At 41.2% G+C, this 23,496-nt stretch overlaps 2 protein-coding genes and 1 long non-coding RNA gene across 8 annotated transcripts; 1 reads left to right on the plus strand and 2 right to left on the minus strand.

Annotated features, from left to right (window-relative positions):
- Window positions 1-334: 334 nt before the first annotated feature.
- On the minus strand, window positions 335-2,913 carry LOC107274299 (circumsporozoite protein). The gene is made up of 9 exons (XM_015753304.2): window positions 2,850-2,913; window positions 2,540-2,593; window positions 1,935-2,096; window positions 1,752-1,833; window positions 1,591-1,683; window positions 1,136-1,532; window positions 886-1,068; window positions 615-784; window positions 335-541 (listed from the first exon to the last, which is right to left on the minus strand). The coding sequence occupies exons 1-9, from the start codon at window positions 2,911-2,913 to the stop codon at window positions 412-414; spliced, it is 1,335 nt and encodes a 444-aa protein (XP_015608790.2). The 3' UTR covers window positions 335-411.
- Window positions 2,914-3,030: 117 nt separating this feature from the next.
- LOC107274303 lies at window positions 3,031-23,300 on the plus strand. 6 transcript variants are annotated; one of them, XM_015753315.2, is made up of 9 exons: window positions 5,030-5,624; window positions 5,819-5,880; window positions 11,168-11,332; window positions 14,887-15,044; window positions 19,275-19,431; window positions 19,507-19,803; window positions 19,872-20,182; window positions 20,261-20,589; window positions 20,681-23,300. In XM_015753315.2, the coding sequence occupies exons 3-9, from the start codon at window positions 11,179-11,181 to the stop codon at window positions 21,336-21,338; spliced, it is 2,064 nt and encodes a 687-aa protein (XP_015608801.1). In that variant the 5' UTR covers window positions 5,030-5,624; window positions 5,819-5,880; window positions 11,168-11,178; the 3' UTR covers window positions 21,339-23,300. The 6 variants fall into 6 exon arrangements, with proteins under 6 accessions (XP_024947323.1, XP_015608801.1, XP_015608802.1 ...); XM_025091555.1 differs by lacking the exons at window positions 5,030-5,624; window positions 5,819-5,880 and adding an exon at window positions 3,031-3,140; XM_015753316.2 differs by lacking the exon at window positions 5,819-5,880.
- Window positions 15,106-20,764, minus strand: LOC112495349. The gene is made up of 3 exons (XR_003061775.1): window positions 20,676-20,764; window positions 20,397-20,573; window positions 15,106-17,504 (listed from the first exon to the last, which is right to left on the minus strand). It is a non-coding gene; the product is annotated as an uncharacterized LOC112495349 (long non-coding RNA).
- Window positions 23,301-23,496: the final 196 nt, after the last annotated feature.

Here is a 23,496-nt window from a genome sequence, read left to right on the forward strand (position 1 = left end):
GTTTCACTGTCAATTTAATCGAACTGAATATCAATGGCATCAACATTAGTATTCCCATTCGCGTAACGGGCTACAAACTGCCACGTTGTGTTTTCACATGCATTAGGACACGTCAGTCAACGTAAGTGAACACTGAACATTAAACCATTGATAACAAATTCCCGGTAGAAATAAGCTAGACTGGAAAGACAATTGTGACCTTACAAATTCTTTCGTACAGTTTCGCATTCCTATAACCAGTTAGCGCGAGTATCGAGCGCAGGTAACTTATCTAGAAAATAGAAGAGCTTTCTAAAGGTAAGAGATAAGAGAAATAAGAATAAGATACACACGGTTCTAGATTATCTTCACTAATTAAACTTTAATATCTCAATATGATAAGATAGTTATTGCCATTAGGTAATATCAGTATCAGGCTGTTGTTAGATCACAGGGAAACACTTTGCAGCTTCCCTCACTAGCTCCTACGGAAACAGCTCTCCTTATTTCGTCTTTTAGATGTTTTCGTACATATTTTGAATCCAAAATGTTAGTACGTATCCTGAAAATTAATGTGATCTTGCAGTCTTTAGGATTATTAAAATTTCTAATTAAGATTCTAAATGTCTACGTACAAGTCCGAAAAATGATTTTCCAAATTGTGATATATACTCCCGTGTTTCTTTGTGGTATCTTTGTATTTTTTAATATCAGTCACGTAATCACGTTGAACTTCACAAGCCAACCTGGCGATGCATTTAGGAGAAGTCAACAAGTTCTTCAGTATTATGTCATCCTGGGTGATCTGATGTTCAAGGAAAGAGGTAGTGAATGTATGTTTTTTTAAGTTTTCTACCTAGTATCTCTGCCAGCAAGAATATTAATTTCTCTATAATAATATAATACCTCATCGTGATTGGGGTAATTGGCATTTGTGGCAGTCCCGTAGCTTTGATCTCGATCGTAATAATTATTCGAGCGTTTCCTTCTGCCTGAAACGGCACCCAAAGGTATAAGAACTGGATTGGAAGCCAAAGCTGCTGCAGCGCCAATCAAAGCGACACCAGCCAATGCTTTAAGAGCTAAAGCCTAAGTGTTAATGAGGCGGATTAAAAATTTGAAAAATTTAAATATTATTGGGAAAATGTGAGGGCACCTTTTGGGTTTGAATATTTTTTGAGGAAGAACTGTCATCAGGATATCCTCCTACGTCCCCATGGCCTCCGAATGTGGTATGATCGCCAAATGTTCCTGAAATTCCATAACCTGGTCCACCTCCGCCTAAACCTGGTCTTCCGCCATAACTTGGTCTACCTCCATAACCGCCGCCTCCGTATCCCCCACCATATCCACCGTTTCCGTATCCTCCACTTCCTTCTCCAAAACTACCAGAACCTCCCGAAAAAGATCCTGGACGGCCGCCTTTGAAACCTCCACCATACTCACTACCACCACCTCCAGGACTTCCTCCTCCAAATCCACCGCTGCCTCCTATACTAAAACTTGGTCTACCAGGTCTACCGGAACCTCCATAGTCCGGCCGTGATCCGTACCTAATAATGAAAATAAGATAATCATTTCCAAATAATAAATCCTCAAAAAGTGTTATACCTGTCGTCATAGTAAGTGTTACCACCAGGTCTTCCAAAACTTTCAGAACTTCCGGTCAATCCTAATGGATAACTTGAACTCTGCCAGTCGTATCTATCACGTAATAAGAATTAATATCAAGTGAAATATTAATATTTAATAAATATCTAATATAACAATACCTGTTACCAGGTCGACTGCCGTAACGTGACGGATAATATTCATTCCCATGTGATCCGTATTTCGAACTACAACAGCTAGAGCCTGTAGGGCACAGAATCCTTATAAAATTCTTTGTAAATTATTTAATCTCTTCTACAATATTTATGCTAGTACCACAGTTCTACTCTCTATTGAAAACTTATCTCCAAAGTCCAAACTCAATGGTCCAAGAAAAGTTCTCGCTTTCTTTTCTCTCCTCCCATCTTTTCCTTCAACAGTTCCTTCAGTGCTTTTACTCGCTTTCTCCTCGTCCTTCGACTTCACATCCAGCGACGTTACCGAGGACTTTACAAAATTATCTTTCCCTGGTAAAAGACACCACGCGTCATTTATAACTATTGCCAGCAAAACGAAGAGACACTTCATTCTCACTGATACACTCTCCCTTTGGATAGTTACTAAAAACGTTATACCACTGTACGACTTGCGTTTAAAACTTTCATACAGTTTTCTATCATTCAAGATTTACGTTACGAAGTACGTTATGGAAGTGAACACTTCTCAGGAGTTTCACCTTTTTATATACTAGACGCTCGTCATAATTCGGTGAAGTTGCTCGCCCTTCAGGGTGGCAGATTCTCATCTTGGCTTAACGTTCGAAAGAGATGGTTTTTTAATTCTCACGCGAGTTGCGTCCCTGTGCCCAGTGAGTGTAACCAAATGATGAGAGAACGAGTGAAAACGAGAGTGTCACGAATAATCCAAGCGTACCAGCATTGTCACGTCTTCCTTTTAATTGGATACTTACATACTGCATACTCGTAAAGAGTATAAAGTCTTGGGTTAGTACATGCTTCGCAATCTTTATTTATTAAACACAAAAACGCCACATAATATAATTCACTACATGCCGTACACAGAATTGTCCTAGATGTACAGAATTACATAACCATAAAACGTCCGACAGTAAATACGATTTAAAGGTATAGAATATTTGTCAAGCAGTATATAAATCATGCACGATTTCGAAAATCGTATTGGTATTGTGTTTGCAGCTTTAGAAACTGCACTTTTTGCTTAACAAACGTTAAATTGATATCATGGCATTCGCGTCATACGTTTCGATTTCAAAAAGACACACAGTGGCGCCACTGACGACGTGTCTGTTTCTTGTACTTTCATATTCACTCTGCTTGACGCTTCGTGTTTTTTTTCCTTTTTCACAGGCGGAAGGGTGAGATTCCAATAGAAGGGGTATTGTGCGCGACCCTCCGGAGCCAACGTCTTCCATAAATCAAAAGCAAACCTTAGTGGGTGGGAATTCAATCCGTGCGTTATCCGTGACATCGACAATTTCAGGAAGACCTGCAAATCAGTCACATGGAAAGTTCTGCGTGTTGCCTTCAAGAGTAATTTTCTGTTTTTCTTTTTTTTTGTGAGAAGACATACCTGAACAAAGTATATCGTGGATTATATAACCTACATTTTCTCAACCATTCTTGATGGATGTTTCCGTGTGAAAATTGTAATTCCTCATTAGACACGGCTTATCGCCTGTAAATGCAAAAGGAACAATGATCGAACGTTAATGTCGTCCAGCTAGCTTGACTATGATGTCACAATAATAACCAATAGACGCACTGCGTGATTTCTCCGCACGACTTTCTCGATCAGTAGGAAAAGTCAGGCGGGAGGAGGTAACCTTAATTTCCTGGAAGCAATATATATACATATAAAGACGTGTAGATTCGTGCATTTTTTGTACTTTCCCATAACACGTGACAGAAGTAACACCAGCGTTATAGTAATGGCGGCATCCTGATATTCTTAATGGTCTTGATAGTCTACCATGAAGAGAGGCGCCACCGTGTCCCTAGAGGGAAAGAAACTAGGAGAATGCTCACTTTTTTTTCTTTTATTCTTTTGTACGCAACGCGTTTTGCTTTGCCTAGTGAAGCGTCTGCGTTCTTTTTCTTGGCGAGCTTTTCTTTCGGTCATCTCCAGGGAAACGAACTTTTACCGTTCCTTAGCGCGAACACTACAGCGCTTGGTTTCTCAATATGAAAGCACTCTGTGTGGACCTTCCTCTGGTACGTAAAAACACTTGAAAAGCATTATATATAAAAAAAATATAGCATATAGCAAAAAAAGTCTAAAAAAAATGTCTGTCTACAGAATCTGATACACTGACAGATTCATTGCAAAATTCTTACGACAATTAGTTCCAGCTAGAATTTCCGGTAACCTTGGTAACGAACCGAAACGACTAGTAGGTGATGTTAAGTAACAGATTATTTTTAAGTAGGAAAGTAATTTAAAAATCTCAACGACCTATTTGGACTGTCTCCGTCTTTCCTGTTCCTTGAATATTTCTATACCTTGTCTTTTTGACTCCTTCAGGTCCTTACCCACATTACATGCCTGCCATTAAAGGATTACGTGTCCCACGTTTAATTGCTGTTTCTGAAGGACACGATGAAAATGTCAAAGTAGGGGAGAAACGAAGGGCGAAGGGTTAATCTACGTAATTCGACACGGAGGTCATTCTTCGCAGTCCCCACAGAAAGAAATGACAGGAAGCTGTCGGATTGTAACGTCGGCGATGCTGGCAGCGACTGCCAGCCACTTCTGGCTGCCCAGGAAAAATGTTCCTGGTGTAGTCGCAGGGGTAGATACGAAGATAGAGATCGTAAAATAGAGAGAGAGTAATCAATACGCATTCGCACGCGGCACTCTCGCATCCCGTCGCCCTGACGACCGACGCCCGCGCATGCGCACATCCAGGACGGTTACGACGCCAACGTCGGTAGCCCTCTCCTTCTATCTTCGTCTCGCTTTTTTCAAACTGACAGTCGAACCTTCGTCAAGCGCAGAAATGCCCAAAAGACTGTAATTTGAACTTATAAATATTCATTTTTATAATTAAATAATCAAGATCGACTCTACTCTCGTACGCTATAAAGTAGATATATTTGTAACGACGGAGAATACCTCTTTTCAAATGTAACGAGTAGAGATAGCTAAATATATCCATGTACATTTTTTTATAATACTATCGATAAATCTAACCTCTCAGGCGGAATTAGGATCTTCGATCGATTTACATGATCTACCCGATCTACATAGCGTAGCACAAAGGGATGATAGTTAAAAAAAAAAGAAGGGAGAGTTTTGCGCTTCGTTGGAAGGGATGAAAGAGGTATAGTTTGTGCATTTCGGTAGGTGTCTTTCAGGCGCGTGCGTCGAGCCCTCAATGGACGAGGAGAACGACGATGTCGTCTAGGTAGGGTGCTCGACCCAGCCGCAGTACAGAGCCGACGTAGGTCGTCGTAACGTTAGCTCTGTCCTTTGTTATTACGTAAAACGAGGATACTCGTGTGGAAAGACTTCAGTGGTGATTTTTTCACTTGTGTGAGACTCCGTGAAACAAAAAAATGTCTGACAGACGATGTTACTGCAAAACGGAGTAGTGAGACGTTAACGGGATTGAAAGTGCTTTTAACCTAGAAACAGTGACATAATGTGGATACGGAAAATTATTACCGGACGATCGTTCTACGCAATGGAAATTGGGAAAAATGAATGTATCTAGAGCATGTACATTGATTCACAGTGTAGTTGTAAACAATAAGGCCTAGAGAAAAGATTGCAGTGTCCATAAAATCAAACAAAAATCGAACGTTCTTTGTTATTGAGTGTGGGACAACGTAGTTCAAGTGAAAAACTACGTTAGCTCTCGATTGATAGTATTTCTAACAAAAATATCATCCTTTCTCTTTAATATCTTTCTTCCTTTATTCCTTTGATATCTTTTCATTCCCTGTCAAGTTACGTCTAGCTGACTTTCCATTTGATCGACTCGTGTAAACATCGACGTATATATTCCACCGTAGGTACGTTCTCTTGCTTTACACGAATAATTAAAAATCCACGCGTTTTCATAACCAGACCACAAACAATGCATGTCTCTTTATCCAATGAGCGTTATTCCGATAAAATCAACCCTCCCAACAATCAATATATCTAAGGAAATACAAATAAGATTGTCAGTATTCTTTGTGATCGTAAATACTCGTGTTTGATCAAGACTCGGATGTGGGTCAGGAGTTGCAACCATCTAACAAGCTAGAGGATTTAGTCTGTTGAGAGGTAAGCTTGTTAAGGATGCATATATTACATCCAGTAGTGACTATTACGTATCATGAAGTATATAGTGTAGAGAACGATAGAGTTCGATATTTCATATCAGAATTCATTCCTGTAAAAAAATTATTGACAGCCTACTCAAGTATACGATTGTATGTGCCTTGTAAGAGCGTTAGCTTAATTTTCGAATAATTTTACGTCTCAAACGTGCGTGTGGAATGTATGTGTCGTATGTAAGGATTTTCCTATAGGCGTACGTGTACATATAGGTACAAATTTCATAGCAGGAGGCAGATTCTCCATCAGTTGATTGGTAATCGATGGAAGGGTTCCCAGCGAGAATAATGCAAGGGTCGTTACGCGAATGGCTAATTGCTGCTTCGAATAACCAAGGGTAGCTCGTGGATTGCTGGAACCTGTAGCAAAACTCACGTGGTAGCTGCGTCCAGGCATGTCCTTAACCTTGTGTAAAATCAATGCTTCCGACGTTTGAATTTCAAATAATTCACAGCAGTCTTATTCGATATATCTCTTTCTCCTTTTTATTTTTCTCTGACGGAAATAAACTACCCCCATATTCGTAATACCCTTTGGAGACCCTTCTCGAAGTCGGTAACGAGGAAAGCCACAATGTTTGGACAAGGAATGGGTCCTCCCTGAATTTCTATCCGCACGAACTTGAGGGCTAGAGAATGGTTTCTCGTGCTCGTGGGGTTGAGCCTCCCTTAGCGGAACAACCCTCTGGCACTTTTGAACTCGAGGACACAATGAATCCCAGACACTAATCTTCTGACTGTACCTAACCTACATTCTCCCTTTTTTTTTATCTTCCCCAGATTTTTTCCCATCAGAAGGAATGAACAATTAACGTCTGTTATACAGTGCGGCTTCTCTTGTCGGTTTCAAGGGATGATTTAAGTTGATGGAAGGTATATGTGGTACGTACGAATTAGCCGTCATTCTTTAACCCCTGTTTAACCTTTCGCATTTTTTTCCTATGAAAAATTGTTGAGCCCCCCCCCCCAGCTAATACGTTCACCCTTCGATTTTTTTTTTCGATAGGCCAATATCTTTATACGGTGGCGTAGCCAACCCTTATAAATCGTTGTAAAATCTGAAGATATGTCATTATCGCTTTACGCTCGACGCTTATCGCGTACTTTTCCAGGCGATAGAATTGTCCTATATAACTCACAATGTCCGAGACGCGTCTACGTCCCACAAAATCCTATTCCCATATCTACCCCACAGTCGAACGCTTAGTCGTTGCTACGCTACGCTGAGCGTCGGTCGCTAAGCGTCGATGCTGAAACTAAAAAAAATAATCTGGACGAGCAGAGCGAATTTAACGGAGGGTCGTTACGCATCGCTGTATATACATTTCCAACTGAGTTTATGTTTATTTAAATTTTTTTGTTGATTCATCAAATGTAATTTCAGTGACACGACGTGTTTATCTCATTCTATCTATTTCCTATGTTATCATCCACCCACCTGCCTTTGACTTTAAAAAATAAAAATTTCACAAGAACCATCTTTCGCCAAGATATTCCTATAACTATTCCGAAGCAAATAAAGGTCCCGCCGAGTGTTGAATTACACAGTGGAGCTCGTAGCCACCCTCGAGGGAAACATAGAAACGTAAAGAGCCCTTTTCGAAGCCTGCATCATCCCTTATGACTCGAGTTAAGAAGAGCAACGAAGAGAGCCGAAGCATCCCCTCGCAGAAGTTTATGCCAGCGAAATGACGGAGGGATGAAATTCTAGCCTCCGATACGACCCCCCACCCCACCATGAGATATATGGCTAAGGGCGCATTTCGATCTCAAAAATAAACCTAAAGCTTCGCTCGATAAAGCTCCACTTTCCTAAAGAGTACCAGCAAACGGTAGAAGGGATGAAATGGGATGTGGTAGAAAAAAAAAAAAAAATCCTCCCATAGACAATGCTTGAGGAACCGAAAAGAAAGAGGGGATCAAAAAAATCTTGCAAGACGGTTATATCCACACCAAATGATTCCAGTCACGTGTGTCCTTGCTTTTACGAAGAATACGTGCACGCACCCTTATGACATTTTGAGTAGAAACCACGTTCAACCCCTGTCCAGTATCCATCTATATACCTATGTATTACTTCGACCCTCCATATTTTCCTGTTTCAATATTTCTACCTTGCTCTGCCCCGTCGGAAAACTCTCGAAGCAAACGCACCCGCTGCTTCTTCCATCTCTTTCCCTTATTCCCTCCTGTACTCGGGACTACCACGAGCTACCGTTTATACCGACGCCATATTTACGAAACGCACGAGCAAACATAACTGATCCTTATTGCACGGAACGACAAAAGAAATTCCGACCCTCGTTCCACGTGTCTATAGGTCCTTCCGATTCTATTATTTTTCTTTCTCTCTCACTCTTTCACTCTTTCACTCGCGCTACTCCTTGCACGATACCCAACCTCCGTCTTGCTGCCGTCGCAACTTTGTCACTTGCGCTCGTCGCGCGATATACAATGGTAAAAAGGTTACAAGCCGAAACTCCCCTTTTGTGCCTGCCTTCAGAGACAGGCGAAGAGTCGGTAGTTAAAAAGAGACTACGTTCAGAGTTATTACCATGCTCGACGTTGACAATTCATCTTTTCCGCTTTTTTTGTATGTCTCTACACTTCGCACGGATTTCCGACTTCGTATGGCTTCCTTTCTGTAGTGGTAATTTTTCTTTCAGCGACAAAAGCGTCTTCCATTAATTTTCAATTTAGTATTGATTTTGACGTGGGACGGCCTCTACGTATTCAATACAGTTTGCATGACACGTTTGAGTTACTTAAAAATTCATACTGGATCTTTGAAACTGCGCATGTACGTATATATATGTTTGGAGAACCCGAGGCTGGAAATTATGAATCATTTCATTGTTCTCAGTTCCCTTGGCACTGCTTGCTTACTTGAGAGATTAAAAAGTACAGCAGACTCTGCAGAGTGGAGGACGCAGCCGGATATGTTGTAGATTATTGACATCGCTCTCCAGGCTTAGTCAAACATATTTTGATATTTTACGTGGGAATTGATGCGATGCATAATGCATTGTTTTTTAGTGGTATATATATGTATATACTTGTATCACACCGATAACACCGTTCGATGCTTCTCAGGCACGTTTCACGTGACGCAGTCTGCTTTATCAGCTCCTTCGGTTGGATTTATAAGATTTACATATATTAGAGTTGCGTCTAGGAGCGGCTGCATGTACTTTGCAGAATTTACGATCAATACGCACATACCGTCTAGCGGGAAGCGAAGAAGATTTATGGCTCTACTTTTCTTCCTGCATTGCTTTTTCAATGGTCCCTGGAATACCTTTCATATGGAACATTTTCTATGGGATGTATCATTGGACTAGCTTTTCTATCGGTGCTTTATTTCGAATTTTCCCTGGACTTTTTTTTTAGGGACGATGGACCCGAGGGTTTTCGCGCAACTTTTTGTCACCCTTGTGAATTTTTTATCCGTCGATAACAACCATCCTTCAAATTACTTCAACGATCCATGGGCGGTAATCGACGCGGGGAATTATTTTAAAATCTTGTATCTTCTTTCGTAAGGCTCTTTTTCAGGTTTCTCTGCCTTCCGTCCTTGTTTACCCTCCTCTGAGGTCCGCATCGGAGAAACGTATTACGTTTTTTGAAATTATAATATTTCCCCATTTCATCCCCTATTCCACTGGCACTATTTGCTTATGATTATTTGACACGCGCGAAGGGTGCATCCTATTAACAAAAATTCAATTTGAAATGAGCTTTCCGCACTTGAAATTAAGATCTCCAGTATCGTGAACACTAGATGCTTTGGGTCGGGTCCCCATTCGGTATTAGGGAAAACAAAATGGCCGGGAGACCTGGCAATGACAAAGTACGTCGATTACGAGGAATGCGTGAAGATTTGGAAAAAGCTTAATTAACATGGACTCTGCCTGAATAATGGCACATGGAGCATACCAAAAAGACTGAGACTGGTCGTGGTTAATCTTGCAGGCTGATGGTAGAGTACAAATTGACCACAGGGAAAAAAAAGGAAGTCGAGACAGACGCCGGCCGTCGGACGACCGACTCTTGGCGTCGCCAGGCAACCCCCGGCCTCGGCGGGCGAGACCTTCGAAAAGTGAAAGCTGGTCTGGCTGGGACGAATTAACCGACGGCGAATCGGATAGAACGAAACTCGAATATACGGATGGGACTTTTTAATGGCGCGACTTGTTGTTGATTTGCTGTGTTACTTTTGTTAGTAATATTTATTCACTTTTAAGTAACATTGATGAATAATGCGATCTATAGATAGTGGTTATAGACTTATGCTCGTAGGCCAGAATAATTTTAGTACCCAGGATATACGTAACATTCACAGTTGGTTAATGGTCTTAGGTCGCAGGTGACGTGCTCTTTGTTATCAGAGGGTAAACGCGCAAGGGTTGCTTTTATAGTGTCTCACTTCTGGGATTACTATAGTACAGTCAGCCCTGATCCCTAATGACACGATCAATAATTAAGGGATGAGCAGCTACCGCAAGTCACATGGAGCCATATTCTACCCTGTCACTCTTTTCCTACCAACCCCTGTAGAACTTGAACGAGTACTCTCTGAGTACGTCAACTTGCATGTAAATGTATTAAAAAAAAAATTGTTATTCGAGGAGGAAAAAAATGTTCGACTAAACCCACGGTAGGGATAGTCGTTCGATGATTATTTTGGATGCTTGCAAAATATTTGGCCAGGAATTATGCACCCTCGAAACAGCATCCGCAGGGTGACTTCTGACATGAGTTACGTGATCTAGGATCTTTATTTGTTCTGTGCTCCTGGACTGTCCCCAAGTATTCAGTAGTTCAATCGATATCAAATAAGGGATGCCCGGCATCCTGTTAGGGGTGGGTTGTAGCGAGCTATCCAGAATCTATTAGATCAACGGAAAGTTCTCCGACGTAAGGAGTAGCCATCTTTAGTTAGATACAAATAGTTAACTCATTATCCAGACTCATTACTTTGTGGCCTGGTTGGAACAAGGGTTGCTTGAATAATTGAATTAGATCTTCCTAAGGGCTACTGTGCTGCGAACATCTGTATCTATTAGATAGCCATTTAATGTTAGCCGAGTCATTGAATCCACGATCAGAGTCCGAGATTGCTCCTCTAATGGAAAGATTAGGGGGATGATAGGACGTCGAGGAAATTTCTAAGCTTTTTCTCAGATCTTCGAAAAATCGGATATCTGATGGTTGGGCGATTTTTTAAATTTCAGATAAACTGAGAATGTGGAGTTCCGTGACAGCTGCCGGCACTGAAAATGGACCTGCTCCACCATCTAGAAGTAAACACAGCGCGACACTTCTTGCGGGTCATGTTTATCTTCTTGGGGGACGAAACGGAAATCTACCCCTTAAGGACCTATGGCGATATAGTCTTGGTGAGTATTTATTTCGAACGTATCAAACGACTTGAAGTTGGCTGTTCAAATTTGTAATGGAATATTTCATAAATTTATTCTAGGGCTGTTGGTCGTCTAGGGGAGAACTGTCTGTTAGGGAAAGTCCTATGTTATCGGGGAACGGGATGTTAACCAATAATTATGGGGATCCCTGTGTAAACCATAAACACTGCAGTCAATGTAGACAGTGTAGTTACCTATCAACGAGAATTCAGCCAAATCGTTCCACCCCATTGGGGACGTCGAACCCCAATAAGTCATACGTATTATCAGAGCTGCCCCATGGAATTTGAACAGGGTTTAGTCTGATCAATAATATCGTATCGTTAGACCCTGTAGTATATCAAGCAAATCCGTTGATTATGTTTCACAATTATGGAAATTTCCATGAGGATTAATACAGCTGTCAAACTCCATCTTTGTTTGATGCTTGATGTTGTTCGCCTGAATATTCTATGGCGCCATATTTGAATGTACGGTACTCGTGGACGTTGAGCGGGAAATAAAAGGTCTCAGGGAATGGAGGATTGTGGGTAAAGGGTATCGAAGCAAAATTCAACATGGCGGTCTCGCTGTGAAATTCGTTCATTTATTATTGATAGGCTCTCTGCTTGAAAGTTGAGGTATTGAAAAGTTCCAGATGTTCTCACATATCTTTTAGCTATGTATATAGATGATGCCGTAATTCATCATGCTAAAGAAAAGTTTCATTTTTCTTCTAGGTTAAACGTGCCGGGGCAAAGGATTATTTTGTACCTTACTTCATGAGATTACTTGGTAATCGTATGCAAAACCGAACTTTACTAATATGTGGGGATATTTTGAAAATATTCAGGTTAAGTCCAGCGTCATGGGGAAGCTTGTTGTTAGTAACCAGGGTGTTTTAACCACATTCACCCTACTATTAATCAGAGAAGGGTTGTTCCGCTGGGTTTCGACTGAATATTAAAGCAGCATCGGAAGGGTTGTGCCACTCGTACTCGTTTCCTGAGGCAAGCGAAATTCTGGTCATGCTGCCCTCGTCCATTGCATTTTTAAAACAAGATATTTTGCATGTGCTATGGTTAAATATTGTTCCAACCCTTCCATTCGGAGCATTCGTGAACTTACAATGTCTATCGTCCAATTTTCCTATATCCTTGAATGGCAAATTTAGGAAATTCAATAGTACAGGTTTTAAATTAATTTCACCCCTGTGATACTGCATATCGAGAATTATTCATTTAACATCATAGTTATATATTGAATGAATTGAACGTTAATAGTTGATCGTCATTTAATTAACGTAATGACCAAAATATTGTTATCTGTCAAAAAATTGTGACGTTTGATACAAATATCATCAAAGTATATTGACTCGCTTGAATCTCGACATTAAAATTCGAAAAGTACTCGAGTAAAGTAGGAAGAATAAGAAATGCCGGGAAACGGCAAATCCAAAATGTTAAAATCTATAATATCCGCGATAAAGAGTCTTAGTGAAATTCGAGGTTCGACAAAAAAAGAAATTTCGAAATACCTCAATTCCGAATACAGAGTATCCCCAGGCGCACTAAATGATCAGGTGACATGGCTTAGAAAATAAAAAAAATATTTGAGTATCTAAAAAAGACTTTTCAGTTGAACACCGCACTTAAAAAGTGTCTAATAAACGGGATTCTAAAGCAGAACAATGGACAGTACAAGTTAAGTGGAGAATATCCAGATGAAGACTCAGGTTCTTTACAAGATTGCGTCTGCAAAAATTGCGTAGGCAATTGCGGTGTTTGCAAACCTAAAGGCAAACGCAGACGAAGGCGATCTCGTCGTCGCGCACGTAAAAGTCGTTGCATTCGAAAACGGTCGCGAAAATATAGCAAACGAGGTCGTAAACGAAAACGCGTACGGGCTCGAAGTCAACGACGTGGTAAACGTAGAGGACGACGGCGTCTGCAGCGACGAGGTAGATGTCGCTGCGAGCGTCGTCCGACATTTTAGCCGACAGTCTAGTCAAAACAAAGATTGCGAAATACTCTTTGAATAAAGAATTCACAATAATGTCTCTTAGAAATAAAATATATATTCATAATAATTTAATAGAACCATTTACTCGCGATCGTTGAACATTTTTGTGTAGGATTTAAAAAAAAACGAATTCAGCCAATCGAATTACAGAATGGAAACGACTCCGAGATTTGAAAATATAATAAATTCATTATTTCTCGAGTAAGAAACAAGTAGATACGACACGTGTCTAATAATCAATGTCGGGCATCTCTAGTGTCGCTTTAACGAAGTGCCAAGTATACCGGAGTGCTGTAAGTACTTCAATATGGCGTTATAGTTCTTACCTTATCACGGGTATCTGAGTTGCTTTGTTCCCGAGCACGTTCACGTTGGCGAGAATGAAATGAGGAAAAAGTCAATGTAAAGGCGAATAAACCGAACCAAAGACCTTTCGTTAATTCAATCCTCGATCAAGAGTGCTTTTTTGTCTTTTTATACTTTAGACTGGGGCACTGTGTGAGGTTAGCTGAGTAAGAGATAGAAAAGCTATGTATAAGTGCCCTAGCAGCAAGTACACAGTAAGTAGTTGATTGTTCACTGTCAACTATCGTTCAATTATAATTTTTGTACATATTTAGAACGTCGGTCCTGCCCCTTTCGACAATTTTGTGTACTGCACGAATGAAGATGTAAAGTTGAAAAAAAAAACCCGTTTGATTCCGTTAAAGACTCGTTGAAAATGGCAGCCATGTTGGATAAATTGATTTTCACTTTTCCTTGCACGCAATTGATTAGAATTTTCCAATTTATATAACGGTCTTAGGAAGCCCGATTGAATTTCGGGATTTAAAATTGCAAATGCATGCAAGTAATCTCATTTTCCGTTCTACTCAGCTTCAGCGCTTTCCAGAGAGAATACCTGTTTCTATGAGCCTCCTCCTGTATAAAGCGAAGGGGGTTCCTTTATTCGAGATGCTGTAACCAGGAGAGCCTCCCCCAATGGCTTTTTTCACCCTCGTAGACTTAACCTTAAGGTTCCGGTTGGATTCGCCTTCCTATCCTTTCTCAGGATTCTATGGAGTATGTCCCATCTTCCACATAGATTTATCTGGGAGTCTGGATTGCGAAGGCCACAAATTTGAAAATGACTTGAGAAGAGTTATCGCGGAGGAACGTAAGAAATATCTTCTTACCCAAGTACCCACGATTTTTTTGGAATATCCAGCAAAGACCATACAATAAAATACACTTGCAATTTGTATAGTGTAACATTCACTATCAAGATCAAAGACTTCAAGGGTCTTGAAAAATGTATACCCTGGATGGAATTATCTCTAGGATGACCTTAAACCAAATTTTCTTGGCAGTTATCATTTTCGAAACGCGTCAGATGAAAAGTGCTCTGTTGTCACAGAAACGAGCGATTAAAATACAAAGTGACGTAATTTCCATTAAAAATCTTGAAGATTCCCAAGCGCAAGTCCTGATTCCAGGACACGTAGCGGTGCGAGAATCCTGGCTACTTACGTTATAAACTATTTTTTTAGCCGGAAGTCGCTGGGAGGAACTTCATCCAGGCGGCGAGAGACCACCAGCCCTCCAGGAGCACAGTGCGGTAGCGTACAAGGACTCCCTTTACGTTTTTGGGGGAGAGCTTGGATTCTCGGCTGGGATCGAAACGCCACTTTGGGTTTACAATGTAAAGGTGAGTTCATACCTGGCTTACACAACGGTCGTAACCACTGACCAGTATTGATTTTCATAAGACTGCAGGGATCCTAATCGACCACTACGTAATTCAAAAGGGTCGCAGTGCGACGGCCGTGCCGTGAATTTCTAAGTGAGGAGGGCCGAGACAAAGGGGAATCTAAGGAAGGATGCTGAGTGGTCCCTAACATCTTCTTACGACAGGACAATTTCTCGAGACTCAACGCTGCTTACGTAACACTTTGTATACGAGATTCCTCTTCCTGATCTCTTTGTCTCCTCGACTATCGGCCAAGTATCGAATCTGAAAAATATAACACGGTTAACAAATCTTCGTACAATACCCAAAACCGGTATGGTGTTTAAGAGAGGAAAGTTTTCTCATAAAAATTCACAGTACAAGATCCTGCCTATACGGGAGCAGCTACATCCCCTAATTCCTATTGAACCAATATGGTCTCACTGTTTCCTCCCTCTGTCACTCGAAAGGCACCCTCGTTGTGGATTGTCAAGGGACGTGTAAAACTTGTTACCGATGACGTTCCTATTGATTTAGTGGTTTTCAAGGGGTTGGGGAGGTGGAATCATCCCCCTTCATCCCCCCTCTTTTTCTTTCCTCCATCATCTCTCCTCCGATGCACATCCTTGTCCTACGGCGATATCTTCTGAAATCAACCCTTAGTTACGCCCCGAGTATACCAACCCCTCTCTGTATGTATATACGTCGTTCATCCCCTGCTGGTAAGATCATTAAGCAGTACCTTGGCACCGAACCCACCAGTCATTATCGAGAGGTAACACCCATCAATATCCCCCAGGTCGATCCTTGCCGGAAATTTCTGTCCTACCGTGACGTCATTTGTCAATGTCTTCCCTTGCATTGTCCCTATTCTCATTCTGCTATCAGACGTCACGGCGTTTAGTAAACTCATGCTGCTGACTGTACTATCGCTTTCAAAGGATTTCGAAATAGTGGGAACACCTTTTTTTTTTTACGGCTTTCCTAAAAATTCCCAATGCATGTGTCGACGATCAAACGATGCTCCGAGCACCTCTAAACCTTCGCCCCTTACACCCACCCACTCCCTCGTCCCTCCTTCGAGACTTCTGACAATCAATGACCTATCTGTTGATAAATCCAATTAGCGAAACGACCCCTATGCAATTCCTATACTAATTGCTAGTTAGACATGGCGGCCGACACGCAACCCTCCAATCTAGACTGTTTCGCGCGAATCTTTAAAATCTGTGTCTGGTGTTAACGCAGGGGACGAACGCACGTGGCGGAACGGAATAGAGAAATTATGAGGATTTTGGAGTTTATCTGCGTCGTTATAGATATACATTAGATTATTAATATTCGAAGCGAGGGGACCGTGAAAATGTCAGATAACGGGTGTCTTCGATTGGAAAGTACTTAATTGTCCCGGCGTACAAATAAATCGTCGCCTTAATGGCTTAAGGGTGCGAATTCTTGCGGAATTCATCCCTCGAAAATCTTAGGCTAAAATTTATCTCCGTAAGATAAATTCTGGCACGAGATGTTTTTTTTTTGATTTATCTAAACAAATTTTACGTATCTCCTTCTCCCGTGGCATTCTCATCACTTGCGGAACGCGTTATCCGCGCTAAGCTAGGTTCCCTTTGTTTTATAAGGGCACGGCCGGTCTTAACCCTTGCTACAAGGGTTGAAATACCCACTACTGAATTTGAAATTATCGACTCAGGAGTCCATTGTGCCAAACACACCGTATCCGGATTTTGAACCCGGTAACGTTCCGGCGTATCGAACGACCGAATAATTGCCCAAGGGAAGCTGTGACCCTGGATTACGTAAGGATTTTTACCAGATCCAAGAAAGATGACTCGGCACTCTATTTTATAAGGATATTGGCTGCCCTTAGCTGCACGTACTTTTTTTTCTCTTATCATTGGCTTTCGTTCAAGATTCCTTCTTGACCCAAATGACCTAAGCATTCTCAAATCGCTTAGTGTGATCCTGACGTCTGATCAATGATCTTCTGAGTGATGATTGATTGCGTCATAATCAATTTTTTTTTATCCTCAGCTAACTTCACCCCATACAGGACATATCCACTAGGCGGCTAACCGTGCTCGACCTGAAGTACAGTCAGCATCCCTTGTCCTCTCAGGGCTCGGAAGAGGGTCGGCGACGAAAATCGCTTGTGACAAGATCAAAATTGTCTGACGAAAGTGGCCCGGTCTCGTCTAAGTGGGGCGAATAGAATTTAGGGGTTGATGCAGCTAGACGTTACTGTATTGAAAATTTAATTTGACTTAAGATTCAGACCGATCCGGCCTGCGTCATATCTTGGCCCACGTGAAGTAGCAGTCGGGAGGGTGGTTTTTGGTAACATCTGGTGTTAACAGCTTTCCAGCCCTTGGAGAAGTCAAGCCCTCGCAGTAAAACACGTGCCGAATGCTAGAACTTCATCCCCTGGAAAGACGAGAAGCGTTAACGATTAAAAAATTCAAGAAGAAACGAGTGCGGCAGATGAGGACGTAGGGTCGGAGAGGCTCCAGGGGGGAGGGTGGTTTCTAAATTAAACGGAGCGAATGAAAGTGAACACCCTTCAAAAAAAAAAAAAAATATTCACAAGCTTCATTAATATGGGCTGCCACTGGGTGTTACTTCCTACCCCCCGTTTACCATGCTACAATTATTTTACTCTTCTTGCCAGGACTAATTAATCCCTTTGCACGGAACCCTTTCGCCCGGAAACTGCACGACCGAACACCCTCTGCTAATCGTTAAATCCCCTCACCCCCTATTAACGTTTCTGCCGTTTTCTTAGGACAAGTGTAATTCCTGCGGGTCTCGCTAGTTCTTTTTCCTGTACTTTGTACTTTTTTAAAAAATTTCTTCCTTTCTCCGTCCTCTCTACTCGTTCCACGATTCTCGAGAACGAAAGTGTATTTACACACGAGTTATCGCCGAGGGTTAATACAGGGTGGGTTTGTCGCTTACCTTACCTAACTTTCTTGTACATCAAAGGGTACGAGTAAACTACCCCTTCCGACTCCCAAGATATTTTGTTTTTTATTATTACATTCAGAACCCTCTGACTACCATTGTATACTGACCCTTAGGGTTATAATGTATAGTAGGAACGTAGGTACTGCCAACAGCCATTTTCTCTTGGTGAAAAACCCCGTGGCAATTTAGACGAATTAGTTGGGGCTAAAAGCTTCCTGATTGGCACTGCAGATCAAAAGAACTACCCACCCGGGACGCGTTTGTCCACCCTTCGAACAGACCAATCCCGGCCCGCTATCCTACACACGTTCCCTTCTACATATTTTTCAATGGTTTCAGTATTCAGGGCTGTATATTTTTGTCAAATCCCTTTAAAATGTAAATTTAACGAATGTCATAGGAGACCTACCCTGTAGTTTTTTTGTGTTCATAGGACGCAATTTTGAGATTTTCGTCTAGAGATCTCTTTCAGACCCTAGGGAATTTTAAGATGGGAATAATAAATGTTCCGCAGCAAGCTTAAATATTCATGAGCAATTCATGTGAATTCGTGATAGTCGTCATGGCTACCGACGATTAAATCTTTCTAGGTTATTTATTGTAAAAAAAAAATTTGGACAGATTCTATAAGGTATCACAAACATCTACCATGTTACTCGTTCAAATTACATAACCTCTACGACCGAATAAACAAATGAAGAAATCAGAAAGACTCGCTGTGTGCTGTTACGAAATTTCACCTAACACAGTCGTCATGATTAGCAAAGATCAGGCCTATTGAAATGGGACGAATAAGGGAAGGACAAATTACAGGATTTCTATGGCTTTTGTCACAGTCCGCCTAACTACGTGGGGCACTGCCCCCCCTCGTGCCTGAAATTACAGAATTTCTAAAGCCATTGTTGCCCAGCTCGGCCGACCTCATCACTATGAAAGGCCTTTTGAGAATTGGGGAAATTGCGGATTATTGCATGTTTCCCGAATGACAAATTGAATCCAGTAATAGTCATGCGAAAGAAGCGGAGCACTTGTCTTATCAATGTTATGAAAATATGAGATTATGTAAAAAAAAAAATACTTTAAAAATGTAACGCATGCTTTTCTGCTAATATTATGTACTCTAAGAATTTTCCGCTCAAGTCGGTGCTTGATCGAGTTCGTAATTGACAAAGTCAATAACCACGGACTGTCAGATAACGAGAACGATTCTTGATTAGACATTCTTTTCAGACCAACACCTGGAGGAAGATAAGGGCTCAGCGTGGCTGCGCTGTTCCTCGAGGTCGACGAGGTCACACGGCTCTTGTACATCGAGGACAGATGCTCATATACGGAGGATATCAAGATCTTCGCGGAAGTTCACCAGAACTCTGGGCATTTCATTTTGGTAATGACACTCAATGGTTATTTGCATTAGCAATTGTGTAGCTAACTTATGTTCTGTTATTCTTTGTAACGCTAGAAACGGAATCCTGGCATCTGCTGTCATCGAGCGAGTGTGGTCCTGCTGCCAGGCACAAGCACTCCGCTGTTCTTCATGAGGATGCAATGTACATTTACGGTGGAATGACGGATCTGCAGGAAAGGAGTGACTGCTGGAGATGGGACGTCAATATAGCTTCCTGGTGTCTTTTGAAGAACAAACCAGGTCCGGGTCCTCTTCATGGTCATGCAGCTTGTAGATTACCCAGCTGTATGTTGATATTTGGTGGAGAGAGCGGAGGATTGCCTACGAATGAATTGTGGAGGTTTCACTTTGGTAAGGAATGGGTAATTGTAATAATAATGGAGTGTAAGAATTAATTTTAATGGATATGTATATTGCAGGTACTGAAACCTGGGAGAAATTGTCAGTACCTGGTCTGAAACCTCAACCTAGAGCTGAGAGCGTGGCTCTGGCTGTGTCAGAGCTTTTAATTCGCGGCACGGGAGTGGACAATCCGCGACCCAGACCCAGGAGTCAACGACCCAGACTACCCTGTAACAGGGTGTCACCGTGCGAAGCACCAGCAAGACCAAGTTTTCTTAAGGAGATCTCGAAATTGTCACAAATTAATCTTTCCCGATTAAGTCATCCCGCCAAGTGCAGTTACTCTGTGCTAAGTGGACATGATGATAATGAGGAAAGTCTTCAGGAGGTAAGATGCCCTCGTGTTCTGGAATGGACGTTAATTGAAAAAATCTGGGGGATATTAAGCAGGTAAGCCTGCACGCAGGCGAATTCCTATTATCCGTTTCAACAGGTCGACGGGGAAGCCGTGGAACAATCTACAGGGATGGTTAAATCGCGCAGTGCCAATACTCTAGCACGTAGACGACAGAAATTGCCAGATACGCCAAAAAATACTGAACCTTGCTCATCGGGAATGACGAGGGATCCAATTTCGGTGCCAAATTTTCGAGCACTCATCTTGCCGACGCCTGTACTCACTCCAGTGGAGGCTGCAAGATTAGTATTCGTGGACCCAGACGAGGATGAGAGTGACGAGGACCGCAAGGATCCACCGACGACGAGACTGATCGAAGTGGCTGAAACAGGAAAACGGTATATGAAGAACTTCGTTTAGTAACATTTGGGATATATTTTATATTCCTTGTAGTAAAACCGTCTCTCATGGATATCCCTTTTACCTCAGTGATTTCGCTGCTCTTCATCAAGCCTGTCAGCCAACCCGAGGTGAAAGTTACAGTTCGCATTTGTACGAGGCTGCACAGACACCCAAAACACCGACAACCACAAAAATTCCGACATCCGCTTCCGTCCGCTTTGCTGATCTCGAGGAAGGCGAAGAATCTACATCAGATTACGCTAGTATAGAAGCCAGAAGTCCAGGGGATCCGTTAGCCGAAGACGATTGGCCAAGGAAACCAAAGCACCGAGGAGCAGGCACAATACGGGAGGGTCAATTTGGATTCTGCAATCCAAATTACTTAGGATTAGAAACAAATAACGACACGAAGTACGCCAAGATGCTGAACAGTCCACCGGATAGTGTTCTCGAAGATGGACCAGGAAGATCAGCCTCGCAGACTTTCGCAGAATTACTTGAACTTCAGGAGATCAGACCCAGGGTTCCTCCTAAAAGTTTACCTTTAGGATCACCATCTAGAAGAGCAGTGAGTGCCTCGAGGGCTGAAAGACAAAGAGCCAAATTAGCAGCTACGGAGGCGAACACTCCAGGTCCAGCTCCGCTCTACGTGTTCCTGGTTGGTGGAAAAGAAAAGGGTCAAGTGACAGTCTTCGCAAGACCAGTATCCTTGTGGAAGCTGCAACTGGCTCCACACATCTTTTAAAAAAAGAAATCATAATTTCCCTCTTATCTCACATCTAATTTCACTTCTCGTTTACTCTTTGGATCTTCGATAAATACGAACAACATCGTAAGATATAAATTATCAGTATTACGCTAGATAAACGTATATCAATAGATCAATTGAAGACCACTCTATAGGTATATGGGGTATTTTCTTCTATATGGAATATCCAAAATATTCATTAATATCCGGATGATGTGATACAACCTATATTCCGGTGATAAATTTCAACAATTCACGCACTTATTTATATATTCAATATTTTCCCTGTAAACTCGTGCGTTCGCGTTAGTATTTTTCAGATAAATTATTAATAATAAAACAAATGTTGAAAATCGTACGCGTGCTAAACGCGAATGTGTGTATAACGGCCATCTTAGAAATGTTAGCTCCCTTAATTATTATAGGCTACGTTTACACGACGATCTTAAACCGATTTAGTTAATACTGATTTGAAGGAATAGATAAATCATAGACATTTTTCCTTGTAAAAAATACTTGGGATTGGTCAATTCCTTTAGATCAGTATTATCTAAAGCGGTTTAAGACCGTCGCGTAAACATAGTTATTGAATTAAATAAAAGGAAACAGAGAAGCAGTCTCTTGTACATGTAGAATTTTTATGCCCGTGAAGGCCCAAAACAATGTAATCCATCCAATAAGTAGTAAAACGGATTAAAATAGCCGACGAAATGAATTGGACATCGAGGATTTCGTCTTGTTGTTGAAACTTTCAAATGGTTAATTCATTGTAAATGGGAATTAGAAGATGAGGAAGTGACGTCACTCTAGGGGATAAGTGCAATACGTCAAATGAGGTTGGAGACGATGATAAGAAAAATGGCGAACGAGAAACTATTTTCGTACCGATAGGATAGCGCGTAGCTAGCAAATCTGTACGTCTAGTTATTTCCAGATGCCATCGTTCAGTATCTGGGAACCATTTGTGTTTCTAAATAATGAGAATCAAAATTTGATAATTACTTTTTTTTTATAGATTGTTCAAACGATCCTGAAGAGGTAGATGGACACCTCGATGTCCTTGCGTCTCACGTAGGCTATCGGAAACCGAGAAATCAATGTTTTCCATTGCTAGGATTTAGAAAACTTAATATTCTCTGTATGTACAAAGGTTAAGGTTGATGTTTCGTATTTCGTCTAGGTAATATAGATATTAATGAACGCCATCCGAACTACAAATAACTCGTCATCCTGATGGACGAGGCCGCCATATTGTTTTTCCATGAGTAATAATAGTAATTGTTATTTATTTATTACCTAATTTTTCAAAATTACTATTTCTTCAGTATTACGAAGTAATAATTACTGCCTTTTTTACTGAACCGTGACTTCAATAAATAAGAGTGATTCGAAGGAAGCGGGAAATAAGCGTTTAGAGCCAATGATGTATATGTGCAATCTTAATAACTGCTGTAATCGTGATTTGATTAGCCACTCGCATTCTTATATCTCCATTCGATAATGGGTGATAAGACGTAATCGATTGCGTTGATTATCATAAACGACTAGAATGCCAAACGACTTATTAGTAATTAGCCTTGCCAAAATCCTTGCTAAGCTTTTACATAGAGGCATATCGTTTTGATGGCCAAATAATTGGCTCAGTGCAAAAGATCTAAAGAAAGAACTACGAAAAATGAAATGAAATCTTCGCCATAGAAATGTGTTCATGCGTTAATAATTAGTCCTTACCCCAATCATAAGAAATGGCAAAAAAAATTCATTGATCAGAATAAGAATGAAGCTGTAAAAGATGATTTGTGTCACAGATTCGAGTTTCTAATCGGTATGTCAACGTGTCAAAGGAACTCGATCGACATGTCATTAATGTTCTCGTGATAAAACTAGTATATGTGTAATATTACTACATCTAGAAGCAACAATATATCATTCGGTAATAAAAAGTATTGAACAAAGAGATAAACAATTTCTTATTCTCCTGTGTCTTCTGTCTGCCTGACAAATGTAATACATTTAATGGGCACAACACGTTGAGAGTCGTTTGGCACTAATGAGGAAAAAGATCTTTAAAAAAACAACTAATTTTGCCTCTAAAACAAAGAAGAATTAAACGGAATGTCAATTTTTCACGTCGATGATTCCTTACCGATACAAC

This window comes from Cephus cinctus, unplaced genomic scaffold (genome assembly GCF_000341935.2).
Source record: "Cephus cinctus unplaced genomic scaffold, Ccin1 Ccin1_scaffold2608, whole genome shotgun sequence".
Classification (NCBI taxonomy): Eukaryota; Metazoa; Arthropoda; class Insecta; order Hymenoptera; family Cephidae; genus Cephus; species Cephus cinctus.

Bases quoted from the DNA above. Each gene is read 5' to 3' on its own strand.
- LOC107274299 (XM_015753304.2), bottom strand. From the start codon at position 2,913: ATGAAAGTACAAGAAACAGACACGTCGTCAGTGGCGCCACTGTGTGTC. The intron at 1,834-1,934 runs ATAAGTTTTCAA...TGTGCCCTACAG, and splicing joins ATTGAGTTTGGACTTTGGAG to GCTCTAGCTGTTGTAGTTCG. The intron at 1,069-1,135 runs GTGCCCTCACAT...ATTAACACTTAG, and splicing joins AAAATATTCAAACCCAAAAG to GCTTTAGCTCTTAAAGCATT.
- LOC107274303 (XM_025091553.1), top strand. From the start codon at position 14,339: ATGGCTTTTTTCACCCTCGTAGACTTAACCTTAAGGTTCCGGTTGGAT. The intron at 15,045-19,274 runs GTGAGTTCATAC...CATTCTTTTCAG, and splicing joins TTTGGGTTTACAATGTAAAG to ACCAACACCTGGAGGAAGAT. The intron at 20,590-20,680 runs GTATATGAAGAA...CTTTTACCTCAG, and splicing joins GTGGCTGAAACAGGAAAACG to TGATTTCGCTGCTCTTCATC.